This window comes from Triticum dicoccoides, chromosome 7A, assembly GCF_002162155.2.
Source record: "Triticum dicoccoides isolate Atlit2015 ecotype Zavitan chromosome 7A, WEW_v2.0, whole genome shotgun sequence".
In the NCBI taxonomy this organism is placed as follows: domain Eukaryota; kingdom Viridiplantae; phylum Streptophyta; class Magnoliopsida; order Poales; family Poaceae; genus Triticum; species Triticum dicoccoides.
The window spans coordinates 645,948,232-645,961,374 of NC_041392.1; the positions used below are offsets into that span (position 1 = coordinate 645,948,232).

The 13,143-nt window shown below is 42.2% G+C and overlaps 1 protein-coding gene across 1 annotated transcript; it reads left to right on the top strand.

Annotated features, from left to right (window-relative positions):
- The first annotated feature begins 4,432 nt into the window (after positions 1 to 4,432).
- On the top strand, positions 4,433 to 5,289 carry LOC119334759 (histone H3.3-like). The gene is made up of 2 exons (XM_037607303.1): positions 4,433 to 4,582; positions 4,698 to 5,289. Exons 1-2 carry the CDS (start codon positions 4,511 to 4,513, stop codon positions 5,034 to 5,036), a joined length of 411 nt encoding a protein of 136 aa, XP_037463200.1. The 5' UTR covers positions 4,433 to 4,510; the 3' UTR covers positions 5,037 to 5,289.
- Positions 5,290 to 13,143: the final 7,854 nt, after the last annotated feature.

The following is a 13,143-nucleotide window of genomic DNA, read 5'->3' on the forward strand; positions in this document are numbered from 1 at the left end:
CTACAAAGCATGGGATCCTGAAGCCAAGCCATCAAAAGGAAAGGCGAGCAGCCCTTATTGCAATAGCAAACGGCCTACTTATAGCCCTATTTATACCCTTTCTCGGGGACTTCAACGGGCCTTACAAGCTCAATAAATTGCAATTCTTCACCTTTTCCTCAGACAGTGGGAATGCATTTTCTTACTTGATTGACATTGACAGATATGTGTACCACACCGAACAAGCAATATGTCATATGCTTGATGTACCAGCCAAGATTTCTTTCACCTCACAATCCCAAATAATTCGCTTAGGAGTCAGTACATAAAGATTTAATTTCATTTCTGCGATTTGTTCCGGTAGTTTCCAAGTGCCATCTCTATTCGACTCCCATGCTTATTCTTGAACGCTTGAAGGGGAAGTCCGGGCTGGGTCAGCTAAAGGCGGAGCCGGGCGGGATATGGTATTAGCTCTCTATGTGTTTTTTTATTTTTTGTCTATAGGTAAGCTATATGTTATTCAAGGCATCAATAGAAGCGAAAAAGAATGGGTCATCTTTGTCAATTGATAACTGAGTGAGAGAAGACAATCACGTTCTTAAAGCGGTCGGTTCGCCGGATTCACAAAAGGGAGAAAACCTGAAAAAAAACCGGAAGTCTTGGCTGTATGACAAATGCTCAAATAATTGAGCTGCGTATTCAGATCCAAACGATCAAGAAAGGATCCTAGACTGCTCAAGATTATCTGCGCAGGATCAAATTCCAGTCTGATCAACTTGCAGCAGCAGGAGAACGTGTGACAGACAAAGATCTTGTCTTGTACACACTTGGTGGATTAGGCAGAGACAGCCACTGATCAGATTCAGCTGACCTCAATGGGTGGGTTGGCTGTGAAAGGAGAGTAGAGTTTTTGAGTTTTGTAAGAAAAGTACTGGGTGAGGCTCCTCACATCCATAACATATTATCTGTACTCTTTTTCAAGCATAGTTGAATTAAGTTGATCTATAAATCTAGCTGCCTTAACTGCGGATGATTCCTGAAGAGTGTTGAGTACCAAGCCTAGTACTGAGGAATAAAAGTAAGAGAGATCCGCAAGAGAAGAAAGGACCTGGGACAGAAGAAAGAACCGAACCCTATAGTTGTACAGAATTCCGGGGCAAAAAAACGCAAATAAAGAAGAGCTTCTTGTTTCCAAGCGGAACTCGAATGGGCTGCTAGCAGATTTGTTGGGGATGGCAAGTTAACACCGTGGGTAGGCTTGCCTTTCACTCGCTCTGGACACTTTCAATGCGCGAAATCCGTTTCGAGTTAGAGTGCGAAACTTCTTGCTGCAGCCGTTTTATTCGCTGCTTGCTACTTTCTAAAATGGGAATTCTGTACAACTATAGGGTTCGGTTCTTTCTTCTGTCCCAGGTCCTTTCTTCTCTTGCGGATCTTTCTTATACGGGCCCGTCCCCTCTTACCCCTAACTAACAATTATGTTGCTCTCGCCTTTTTGTAATCTTATCTTTCAAAAATGCACTAATGAACTTTTTTAAAATTCATGATTTTTTTAGATTCACTTGTTTTTCAAATATATGAAATTTTCTACCTTGTGAATTTTTTAATTGCATGAACTTATTTAGAACTCGTGAATCTTTTTCATGTTTTTTTTTCTGAATTTTGTGAGCTTTTATGAAAAGTAAACGATCTACAGTCAGCTTGTCAACTGGGAACCGAGTCAACCAGGAAAATAAAGAAAAGAGCGAACCAGGAATTGTTTTTTGATTGACTAACACAGGAACCGAGTTAGCCCTCGCAACATTTTATTGAGCCATCCCGTGAGCGTCCGTTATGCAGGCGCTTATGGGGAGGCGCTTATGCAGGCGCTTAGTGCAAAAAAAATACGTTTAGCGCCCATGCTGGAGTCTCATTCTCCAACGCTAGCAGCAGCGTACAGCTGCTACTCCAACTAAAAAATTAACGTAAAGGTCTGCTAGCACCCGGTGCCTACCTTTGCTCCGGCGCTAGCACAAATCAGGGAATCGGGCAGGATTTTGTTATAACGGCCAGGAATCAGATCCTGGCGCCTGTGTTGGCGCCCGGCGTTGTAAATGCCCTAAGGTGCAAATTATGGGGCACGCCTATCCCTCGCTTGACGTGAGTTCTTTTTTTTCCCCAGGGAAGCGAGCGCCATACTGGGCCGGCCCATGCGCGCGTGAGTCCACTTCCTCATATTTCTCTTCTGCTTTCATGTTTTTGATTTCCTTTTCTCATTTCGTTTGTACTTCCAAATACTCTAAACATATGTATTACAAAAATATAATTTATAATTATTGTTGAAATATTCTAGTAATGCATTTGAAAAATGTTAAATGTGTATAGAAAAAACATGTTTCCAATGTATAAGATAAATGTACACATAAAATGTACAATGAGTATGCCAAAAAGTAGAGATAAAAAATTAAATTTAAGATAAAAGTAATTTATTTGGAAAATATTAAATCTGTATATAAAAATCTTCTTGATCTATACAAAATACTCATAATGTGTATATAAAAATATTAGATACCCAATTTTTTTTCAAATGTTAATCATCTGTTTAAATAATTTTAAACGTGTACAGAAATGTTCTAGATGTATACCAAACATTTTGAACACGTGTAAAAATGGACACAAAGCGTTAATTTTTATAAAAAATTGATTGTTTGCCAAAAACATGTCAATCATATAGTTGAAAAATATTATAGATGTATACCAAAAATTTAGAACATATATTAAAATATATTTAACATAATGCGTTGAAATTTATAACAAATTGTTCATTTGCCAAAAAAATGTCAATGATATAGTTCAAAAATGTTAAACCCACATAACAATGTACCTGATGTGTACCAAAAACGTACAATGCGTACGAAAAAAGTAGTCATCAAACACGAATATTTGGGTGAAATGTTAATCATATATTTATTAAATGTAGACAAAATTTCTCCTGATATATATGAAAAATGTAGAGCATGTAAGAAATTTTTTAACATAAAAAAATAAACTTTATTTATTGTTGATCATTTATAAAAATTGTGAATCATATATTTCAGAAAAAATAGACATATATTATTTTTTGCTGATATATACCGAGCCTGTATAATGTGTATAAAAAGTAGTTATCAAACATTATTATTTTTAAATGTTAGTCATATATTTTTAAAAAGGTAAAATGTAAAAAATAAAGTTCCTGGTGTGTACTTAGCATATACAAATGTGTAATAAAAATAGATATGTGTTGAACAAAAATAGAGAGAAAATGTGAACCAAAGAAATGAAACAGAGAAACAAAGAAAACACCTTAGAAGCAAAGAAGAAAAAAATGAAAAACCCAAAGAAAACTGTGAAAACCACGAACTTTTTTAGAAATAAAGATATATATAAGAGAAAAACTCATTGGAAAAAACTAAAGAAAATCAAAGAGAAAAAGGAAAGAGGAAAAACCGAAGAAAATCAAGTATGAAGCTCTAAAGCGAACCTGACCTCGAAACTGGCCGACAGCCGGGATACCCGCCCACACATGCATGAGACCATACCTGGCCAAACGGGCCAGCTGGGCCCGGCCCGCCGTAAACGTGCCTGGCACGACACGGCCCGTCTCGACACGAATAATAACTGGGTCGTGCCGTATCGGCCCACGGGCCGGAGCTAGCAGCCCAGGCACGGCATGTAGGCTACATGGGCCGGCACGCGGCACGCCCAGGCACGTCGGCTCGTTGGAGGACGCTGGCCCGTCTGGCGCGATTTTTTTTTCTTTTTCTTCGTAATACCTATGAAAACAGCAAAAAAAATGGTCAAAAATGTAGAAAATTGCAAAATCCGGTAGACTATTATGTGAGATAAATCTAGAGTTTCATTAGCACATGCACATCATTAAAACTCCCATCTGAAAGAATAAAAGAATACAAGACATACTCTATAATTACAAAAGGATAAAAAAATACAAAGACTACACTATAACAGTACTACTACTTAGATTCAAGCACTAATAAAACACGCATGCACTATAAAAATATTAAACATATTAAGGTATTCGGTATTTATATAGGACATATATATTTATATTTTTTTAAAAAACATAAACGGGCCGTGCCGTGCCGGCCTGCGTGCCTAGCCTCCAGGCCCAAGCACCACCCATGACGTGTCGCGTGCCGGGCCTGGCCCGTTTAGCCCGGGTCGTGCCGGGCCTGGTGCTACCGGGCCGTTTGGCCAGCTATACATGAGACCGCAGTCCGGCCCTCCACCGCCAAGTCAGCGATCCGCGCCCCCTCACTCCACCGCCAACCATCGCCGAGCACGCGGATCGGCTCTACGCGAGCCCAGCCGTCAGATCCGAGCGCAATCCGCGATCCATGCCACCCCTGCCCGCCCCGCGCGCCCACCCCCACATATAAATTCCCCACCAACCTCCCTCCTCTTCTCCCATCACCCAATTCCCCGCCTTCAATTTCGAGTTCCACCGCCCGCTCCCGCACAGCAAAGGCAACCGAAGCCGGCGAGAGGAGCCATGGCCCGTACCAAGCAGACCGCCCGCAAGTCCACCGGCGGCAAGGCGCCCCGCAAGCAGCTCGCCACCAAGGTACGCCTCCGCCCCTTCCCTTCTCCCCTACCCGTCCCTCCCCTCCTCGTCAATTCCCCCGATCTGGTCGACCTGCCTTCGCTGACGTGTTTGAATCGAAACGATGTGCTTTCAGGCCGCCAGGAAGTCGGCCCCGACCACCGGCGGCGTGAAGAAGCCGCACCGCTACAGGCCCAGGACCGTGGCGCTCCGCGAGATCCGCAAGTACCAGAAGAGCACGGAGCTGCTGATCCGCAAGCTGCCCTTCCAGCGCCTGGTCCGCGAGATCGCGCAGGACTTCAAGACGGACCTCCGCTTCCAGTCCCACGCCGTGCTCGCCCTCCAGGAGGCCGCCGAGGCCTACCTCGTCGGCCTCTTTGAGGACACCAACCTCTGCGCCATCCACGCCAAGCGCGTCACCATCATGCCCAAGGACATCCAGCTCGCCCGCCGCATCCGCGGGGAGCGCGCCTGAGCGGGAGCCAGACCAATCCGACCCCAGACGTCCCCGCCGCCGCCGCATTCGAGGGCATGCCGCCGTTCGTTCGCCAGCAGTAGTTGATTCGCCGCCTGCCGTTTTAGATCGTGTTAATTTTGGTTTGCGTTGATGCAAACAGATGCTTACTGTGAAACTGTTGGTTAATATACTGTTGATCGACCATTATCGATGTATGCAATTCTGAGGTGCTGTGGAGTTGTTGCCCCCTGTTCTCTGAATCCTCTTGTGACTTCTGTTCTCTGAATCCTCTTGTGATTTTCTCTGTGGCGGATAGAGGTCCTGTGGCTGTGGTTGTTTGAATTTTCGTCGGATGTGGTGGGGAATTTGATTTGGACACGCTCGTGATGGTGATCTCTGTAACAGGACAAAGATGAGCGATAGGTGTAGGGAACGGATCCTCTAACATCATGAAGGGATGTCACGAAGCTACAATGTAATCCCAGTGCAAAATGAAGAAGGGATGTCATGGGTACTGTAGCAAAGACAATGTGCGTAATTACTGTTCATAGAAAATAAAATTCGAAATTAATTTTATTATACCATAATTTGTTTGTATGTAATTATTGTAAATGTATAAGGTAGATTTGTAATTTGTAAATTAATTCAAGTCATTTTAGATTTAATCATATAGAATATCCCTTCGTGATGTTAGAGGATCTCGTTCCATAGGGGTAGGGCTCGGCACCATCATGTTTCTTAACTGGATGGTTAAAAAGACCATCGGCTTATTTGATTCGTTAGCGCAAAATGTACGCATTCGACATTAGTTCGAGTAATTTTGAAATGTTGCCTTCCTTCGATCCTTTTTGTCATTTCGGCTGCTTGGTTGTACAATCTGTGATGGGTCTTGAAATAAATCGAGGAAAATCTTGAAACCCTTCCCCCGTTTCCTGGACCAGCACGAACGAGCTGTCCAGTCAAAGTTCTGTAGTAAGCACACAGAGTGTTCGTGTTATGCCAAATCAACACTGAATTTCGGTCTGCCCGAATTAGCTAAATTTGGCTCAGAGAAGTGTGGGTTCATATGCTAAACCGCGAATTCCACCATACTTTTTATCGCAGGTGCTTGGTTGCCGGATCGAACAGAGATGGAGTACTGCTAATACACTACAGAGTATGTACAGAGAGGTGGACACGAATTTGTGCTGTTCCTTTGGATTGATGGATATTCTGTCAAAATAATTTACTATTAGATCCCTGTATAGTTTATTGTTAGTGGATTAGCTACTGTACTGCCAGGCTTATCTTAATATATTCTTACTTATTATTACTTAACGCTGGGGTTTAAGAAACCAACCCTTGTAAGCTTCCCTGCTACTGCTTGTCATGATCAAAACACAACAGATGTTCTGTATGTGATCCATGTCGTTTCAGAACCTTCAGAATTTATAAATCTTCTCATAGGGATGTTCTAATCTTCTCGTAGGGATGTTCCCATCTTCTCATAGGAATTACTATTTAATGATGTTACTTCAGAATGAACGCGTTGTGTTTCGACTAGCAATGCTTGTGCTTTTCCAAGTGAGCTGCTTAGTCCAGTATGAACACATGACTATCCTTCGATAGTTTAGATGGTTAATCTACTGTGTTGTTTCAGTGAGTATTATGTTTGTAAATCTGCAATTGGGGCACCAACTCATTGTTTTTTTTAAGCTGACACGGGGGAGGGGGGGGGGGGTCCCACTTGAATATATTTCAATTTTTTGAAAGTTTTACAAACTAGAGAAGGCGGGATGAAAAGAAGTCCTGCCTTGTCCTCGGTGAGACCACAGGGTGACCCTACAATGTAGGTGCACCTGAGCTAAACTGATAATGATATTAAATCATCATTGCATCTCTCTAAGATGTTGTCCTTGAGATAACTAGTTTTTCTGAAGCAACAATCTGTTACACTAGGTACCAAGGAAATATGAACGTATCATTCTCTTTGGCTATATGATAACTTTCTACTCCCTCCGTTTCAAATTACTCGTCGTGGTTTTAGTTCATAATATACTTCTATCTAGGGAATGCATTAGTACCAAACTTCCGGAAGATAGAGACCATCGAATTATATATGCATATGCATTTTGCTCAATTCCGAACCTTGGAGATAGAATTAAAACAAACATGTTCAGACCAAAACACCATGCCAAATGAGATGATTTAAATGCACAGAATCATCACTTTTGTGTCACGACTTGCGAAAACCCACCACTTTACAAAATGTGACATTTTGCACCGAACCGAAGAATTGACAGTGGCAAAAAACACTGAGCCATTTTTTGAGCGCGTTTTGTCGTGTCTGATCCCTCGCGGTCCGACAGCAATGATGACGCGCCGTTGTCGTTAATGGCTCTGTCCGAAGCCATTGGGTCGGCTGAACCTGAACGCTCCCTCACTCCCTCCTATCCCTTGCTCTCTCTCCCCGTCCTCTCTCTTGCGGGCATGGCGGCGGTGGTGGCTCCGGATCCATCAACGAGAGAGTGGTGGGGACAAGGCGTGGTGGATAGAGCCAGTCACCGTGCCTAGCCGGCGTGGCAGGGGGCACCCACGACGAGAAGGAAGATTGTGCGGCCACAGCATATTCACCTAAGAGTATTTCATTGTCGCCATATTTGGAGCAAATTCCTTTGAGCTACTGTCAAATGGTAGTGGTCGAGACCCTAGGAGAGCTGCCTGCCTCTCTGTATTAGCAAATTTCGTTGGTGGAATTCTAGGGTTCCAGATTTGAAAACTAGGGTTTGCTAGAATTCTAGCAAATTTTGTTGTTAACTGAACCTAGTTAACTGGATCTTAGTGTTTTTGACTGAACCTAGTTCTTAACCGAATGTCATTAACTGTATTTTGCTGGAATCCTAGCAAATTATGTTGTTAACTGAACCTAGTTAACTGAATTTTGCTATTTGTGACTGGTCTAGTTCTTAACTGAATGCAGTTAGATGTATTTTGCTGGAATTCTAGCAAATTTTGTTGTTAACTGAACCTAGTTAATTGAATTTTGCTGTTTGTGACTGAACCTAGTTCTTAACTGAACCTACATAACCGTATCTTGATGTTTCTCACTGAACCTAGTTATTAACTGAATTACTGAACCTAGTTAACTGAATCTTGTTGCTTGTCACTTAACCTAGGTGTTAATTGAATCTTGTTGTTTGTCACTGAACCTAGTTGTTAACTGAACCTACTTAACTGAATATTGCTGTTTGTCACTGGACCTAGTTGTTAAGTGAACCTACTTAACTGAATCTTGCTGTTTGTCACTGAATTTTCATGCCTTGTTTAACTGAATTTTAGGGTTTTCAAATGGTCAATTATTCTAGACTTAGTTACCTCACTTATTGATAGATGTTGCTGAATTATCCTTGTGTACTGAATCCAACTGACACTAAATGCCAGTACTGAAATTTGCAGGGTATTCTGTAGTGGGTACATGAGTTGAATTTGGTTTGAGTGATGTAGTGGACAAGTTGACCACAGAAAGAGTGAGTGAATGTACATGGGTTTAAGTGTTTGACTAATGTGAAGTGTCAGTTGGTGTGCTCAACTTAATGTTCAAATTGTGTTGATTAAAGGCAGCAAGTGTACCTAACTAGGAGAGACCTTGCAATATTCATACTTTATTCAATCAAACTATTCAAGCAAGTGTACCTAACTAGGGCTCGGCACCATCCTGTTTCTTAACTGGATGGTTAAAAAGACCATTGGCTTATTCGTTTTGTTAGCGCGACATCAGTTCGAGTAATTTTGAAATGTTGCCTTCCTTTGATCCTTTTTGTCATTTCGTCTGCTTGGTTGTACAATCTGTGATCGGTCTTGAAATAAATCGAGGAAATCCTTGAAACCCCTGTTTTCCGGACCAGCAAGAACGAGTTGTCCAGTCAAATTTCTGAAGCAGTAAGCACACAGTGTGTTCATGTTATGCCAAATCAACACTGAATTTCATTCTGCCTGAATTAGGCTCAGAGAAGTGTTAGTTCATATGCTAAACTGAGATTTCCACCATTCTTTTTATCGCAGGTGCTTGGTAGCCAGATCGAACACAGATGGCGTACTGCTAATTCATTAACATGAATTTGTGCTATTCCTTTGGATTGATGGATATTCTGTCAAAATAATTTACTTTTAGATCTCTGTATAGTACTGTACTGCCTAGGCTTATCTGAATGTATTCTTATTATTACTTAACGGTGGGTTAAGAAACCAACCCTTGTAAGCTTCCCTGCTACTGCACTGCTCGTTTTCAAACCTTCAGAATTTGTAAATCCTCTCGTAGGGATGTTCCAATATTCTCATAGGAATTACTATTTAATGATGTTACTTAAGAATTAACGTGTTGTGTTTCGACTAGCAATGCTTGTGCTTTCCCAAGTGAGCTGCTTCATCCAGTATGAACACATGACTGTCCTTAGATAGTTTATATGGTTAATCTACTGTGTTGTTTCAGTGAGTATTATGTTTGTGAATCTGCAATTGAGACACCAACTCATTGTAGGTGCACCTGAGATAATGATATTAAATCATCACACTACTAGGGAAAACCTTTCCCTAGTAGTGGCGCTGGTTTAGAGGCCAGCAGTAGTGCGGGCCCCGCATTACTGCTATGGCGCTACAGCTAACTTTTAGCAGTAGCGCGGGTTTAACCCCTTGCTACTGCTAAGTCAGTTATCAACAGCGTGGGTTTTCGCCCGCGCTACTGCTAAATAGCAGTAGCTTATACCTTGGTCATCCTATTAATCCAGCTTGGTCACTTTGGATCCATCCACTTGAATTTAATACACGTTTCTTTCACCCACTGATATAATAACTCATCATCATCATAATAACAACTCATCATCATCATAGTCATATAACAACTCCTCCTCCTCATCATAGTCATATAACAACTCCTCCTCATCATCATCTATGAGTCATATAACAACTCATCATTCTAACACATTCTAGCACATAACTCATCATCATCATAATAACAACTCCTCCTCATCATCATAGTCATAATTAACACTAACTAATTGTTCTTACTACCTAGGACCTAACTAATAGTATAAAACAGGTAAACTGGTCCATCTTCAAAATGGAGAATGAAGATCCACCTGTCGCCAACTTGTGGCCTGCGCATATGCATGTTGTCTCCAATCGGTTGCATGCGCACATTCATTAGTTTGCTCCATTCTTTGATATTGAGCCTTGCATCTTTCAAAGAAATAGAGCATGCACTTTGGTAAGCCATCAGCGGAAACGATCGTATGCTAACCATATATATATGACCTTCGGTAAGCATCATGTCATGCACAACCTCCTTCGAGAGCTTCTGTTGAACAACATAATAGTAACATATGTAGTTAGCACTATAGTTTACTTAAGAAGAATGTATGCAATCAAGTTACTGTTATTAACAAAATCATACCAAGTTTTTGACAATGAAGTTACCATTCTGCAACACGTGGACTAGTGGCACGTATCCACTAAAATTTGGGTTGATAAAGTGATTGGTCTTAAAAGTCTCAACATCATCTATAAATGAGACAAGATACCCTTTCTCCTCACAATTAAGCTCGTAGCCATAGCTGTAGTATGTCTTCTCTACAGCCTTCCGAGTATTTCTTGAAGATAAGAAATAAGCTGACAATTATAAATAAACAACTTTAGTAGGTATGAACGCCAAATATTTTTAAATAAACAATATAAATTACTTAATAAATTTGTTTGACAAAACTGGAGGCATATCCACATCCACCAAAATGTCGATATTATCTTCAATATCATCTTCAGGACGAATATCGAAGGTTATTTGCATATTCTCCTCAAATCCATAGGCATTGCAGAGAGCTCCCCAATTAGAGCAACTGAAATGTGAGTGATTAAGCGCATTGTAGTGATTAATCCGAAAAGCATAACCATGTTTAGTTCTGAGGTGAGCTCTCATCGTCTCCATATTCTCAAACTCTTGGAAACCAAGCTTCTTCAAGACATACGGTCTTGCATGGCAGGGGATGCACTAGTCGAATTGAAAGAAAAACGGAAATTACACGTTGAAGCAAAGAAGCACAAGTCATGATTAATTATGAAGAAATACTTATTGTCGTTGCGTACCGTACAAACATCGAAGGTCTCTTCCAGCTTGACGGTGAAGAACCTACCATTTTGCAGGCGAGGCTCCCTGTCGCACATACCCCGGCCATCACAGCAGTGTTCGCACTCGGGGATCCTATCATCGTCAGACATTTCCTGTGTCCAAAATTCAAAGATTATAAATTGACAACAATTACCAGGAACTGAACACACAGATCACTATTCACCACGGGTTGACTTTCTGTCTATCGAGTCTTTCCTTGAAAACTCTCATCTCACGTGGTGTATATGGTGGACACTCCCTCTCTAGTATATTCGACAGTCGGTGATGGTCGTTCCTCCCTTCGTTTCCGAGTGTACTACACCAAAATGTCTAGCACACGGGAACGAAGAAGAAGCGATCCCCACGACAAAAGTTGGGATTCTTCCTCTCTGACATTTTGCGACTGTCGGTGATGGTCGCTCCTCCTTTCATTCAAAAGTGCATTACACCAAAATGCCTAGCACTTTCGAATGAAGAAGAAGCGACCCCCAAGACAACAGTCGGGATTCTTCCTCTCTCATATTTCGACAGTATATGGTGGACACTCCCTCACAGATATTTTGACCGCTGGTGATGGTTGCTTCCCCTCCTTCTCTCGTGCATTACCAAGGTATATCACGAGAAGAAGGAAAGGAAACGACCCCCATGATAACAGTCAGCATCCTTCCTTCAAGAGCAGACTGAAAGTCACACAAGGAGCCCCGATAGAATGACAGTCAACCCGTTACATATATCGAGTAATGACATAAAAAATTACCTATGATTTGCCGGAATGTCATTTAATTCATGTTCCTGCAAATCACGGACAGTCGATATTTTGTACTTTATAGCACAAGTCATGCTGAAATCCACGAAAAATTCCGGCACGACCTTTGCTAAAACAGGACATATTGAGTGCCTGAAATTTGCCGGAATGGAAATTAATCAACATTCTGGCAAAACATAGGTCACTCAGAGGTGTTCCTTGCAAACAAAGGCCACATGCCCAAATATCATCGTACACATGTCCGAGGAGAAGAGGAGGAGGTGGGCTTTTAGCTCACCGACTCGCGTGTAGAGGAAGTAGACGAGGCCCCAACGATAAAGCCTGCATATTCCACCGATTGAAAGTTTTAGATCATCAAATCTCATACAACATTATTTTATGACAAAGTGATAATGACATAAAAATAATTAAATTGTCCAATACTAAAATTCACATACCTAAATTTTATTACTATAAATTTCTATATTGAGAAAGAAAATTACTAAAATTTCCTATTCTATTAAAAAAACCTACATTTACTCAAATGACCTAAAAATATTCTATTAAAAACCTACATGCTACAATGTCTACGTTCTAAAACCTACATTCAAATTACCTACATTCTACAGGAACAGAGGAAGAAGGGAGAGAGGGAGGGAGGGAGGGAGGAGCGGGGAGGAAGGAGGGAGGGAGGAGTGAGGGAGGATACCGGGATGGATGAAGGGAGGAGGGAGGCGGGAGAGAGAGGGAGGAGGGAGGCAGGACAGAGGGAGGAGAGAGGAAGGTAGGAGGAGCTACCTCGGTGGCAGTGCCGCGCGGGCGACGACGGCGGGCTACGATGGAGGGAGGAGAGAGTGAGTGTGGTGATGAGGAGAGGGAACGAACATGCCGGTCGGGGTACGTAGGGGATAAGGTGGGCTTAGCAGTAGCGCGGGCTAGGCGGCCCGCGCTACGGCTAAAGTTAGTACCAGTAGCGCGTGTCTGGCGCCCGACGCTACTGCTAAGTTGGGCCCACCATCTGTCCACGTGCAGTTTTAGTAGCAGCGTGGGTCATGAACCCAACGCTATATCTAACATGTTAGTTGTAGCACGGATTACCCAGCCCATGCTGTTACTAAGGCTAGATCCGGGGTGGCCTTGTGGCCCACTTAGCAGCAGCGCTTGGGCCTTAGGCCCACGCTACTACTAGGTATTACCTGTAGCGTGGGTTGTACGTCCGCGCTGCTGCTAATTAACAATAGTGT

What these genes read in the sequence shown, in the direction of transcription:
- LOC119334759 (XM_037607303.1), top strand. Translation starts at nt 4,511, where the DNA reads ATGGCCCGTACCAAGCAGACCGCCCGCAAGTCCACCGGCGGCAAGGCG. An exon ending in GCAAGCAGCTCGCCACCAAG is followed by an intron (nt 4,583 to 4,697) that starts GTACGCCTCCGC and finishes ATGTGCTTTCAG; the next exon opens with GCCGCCAGGAAGTCGGCCCC.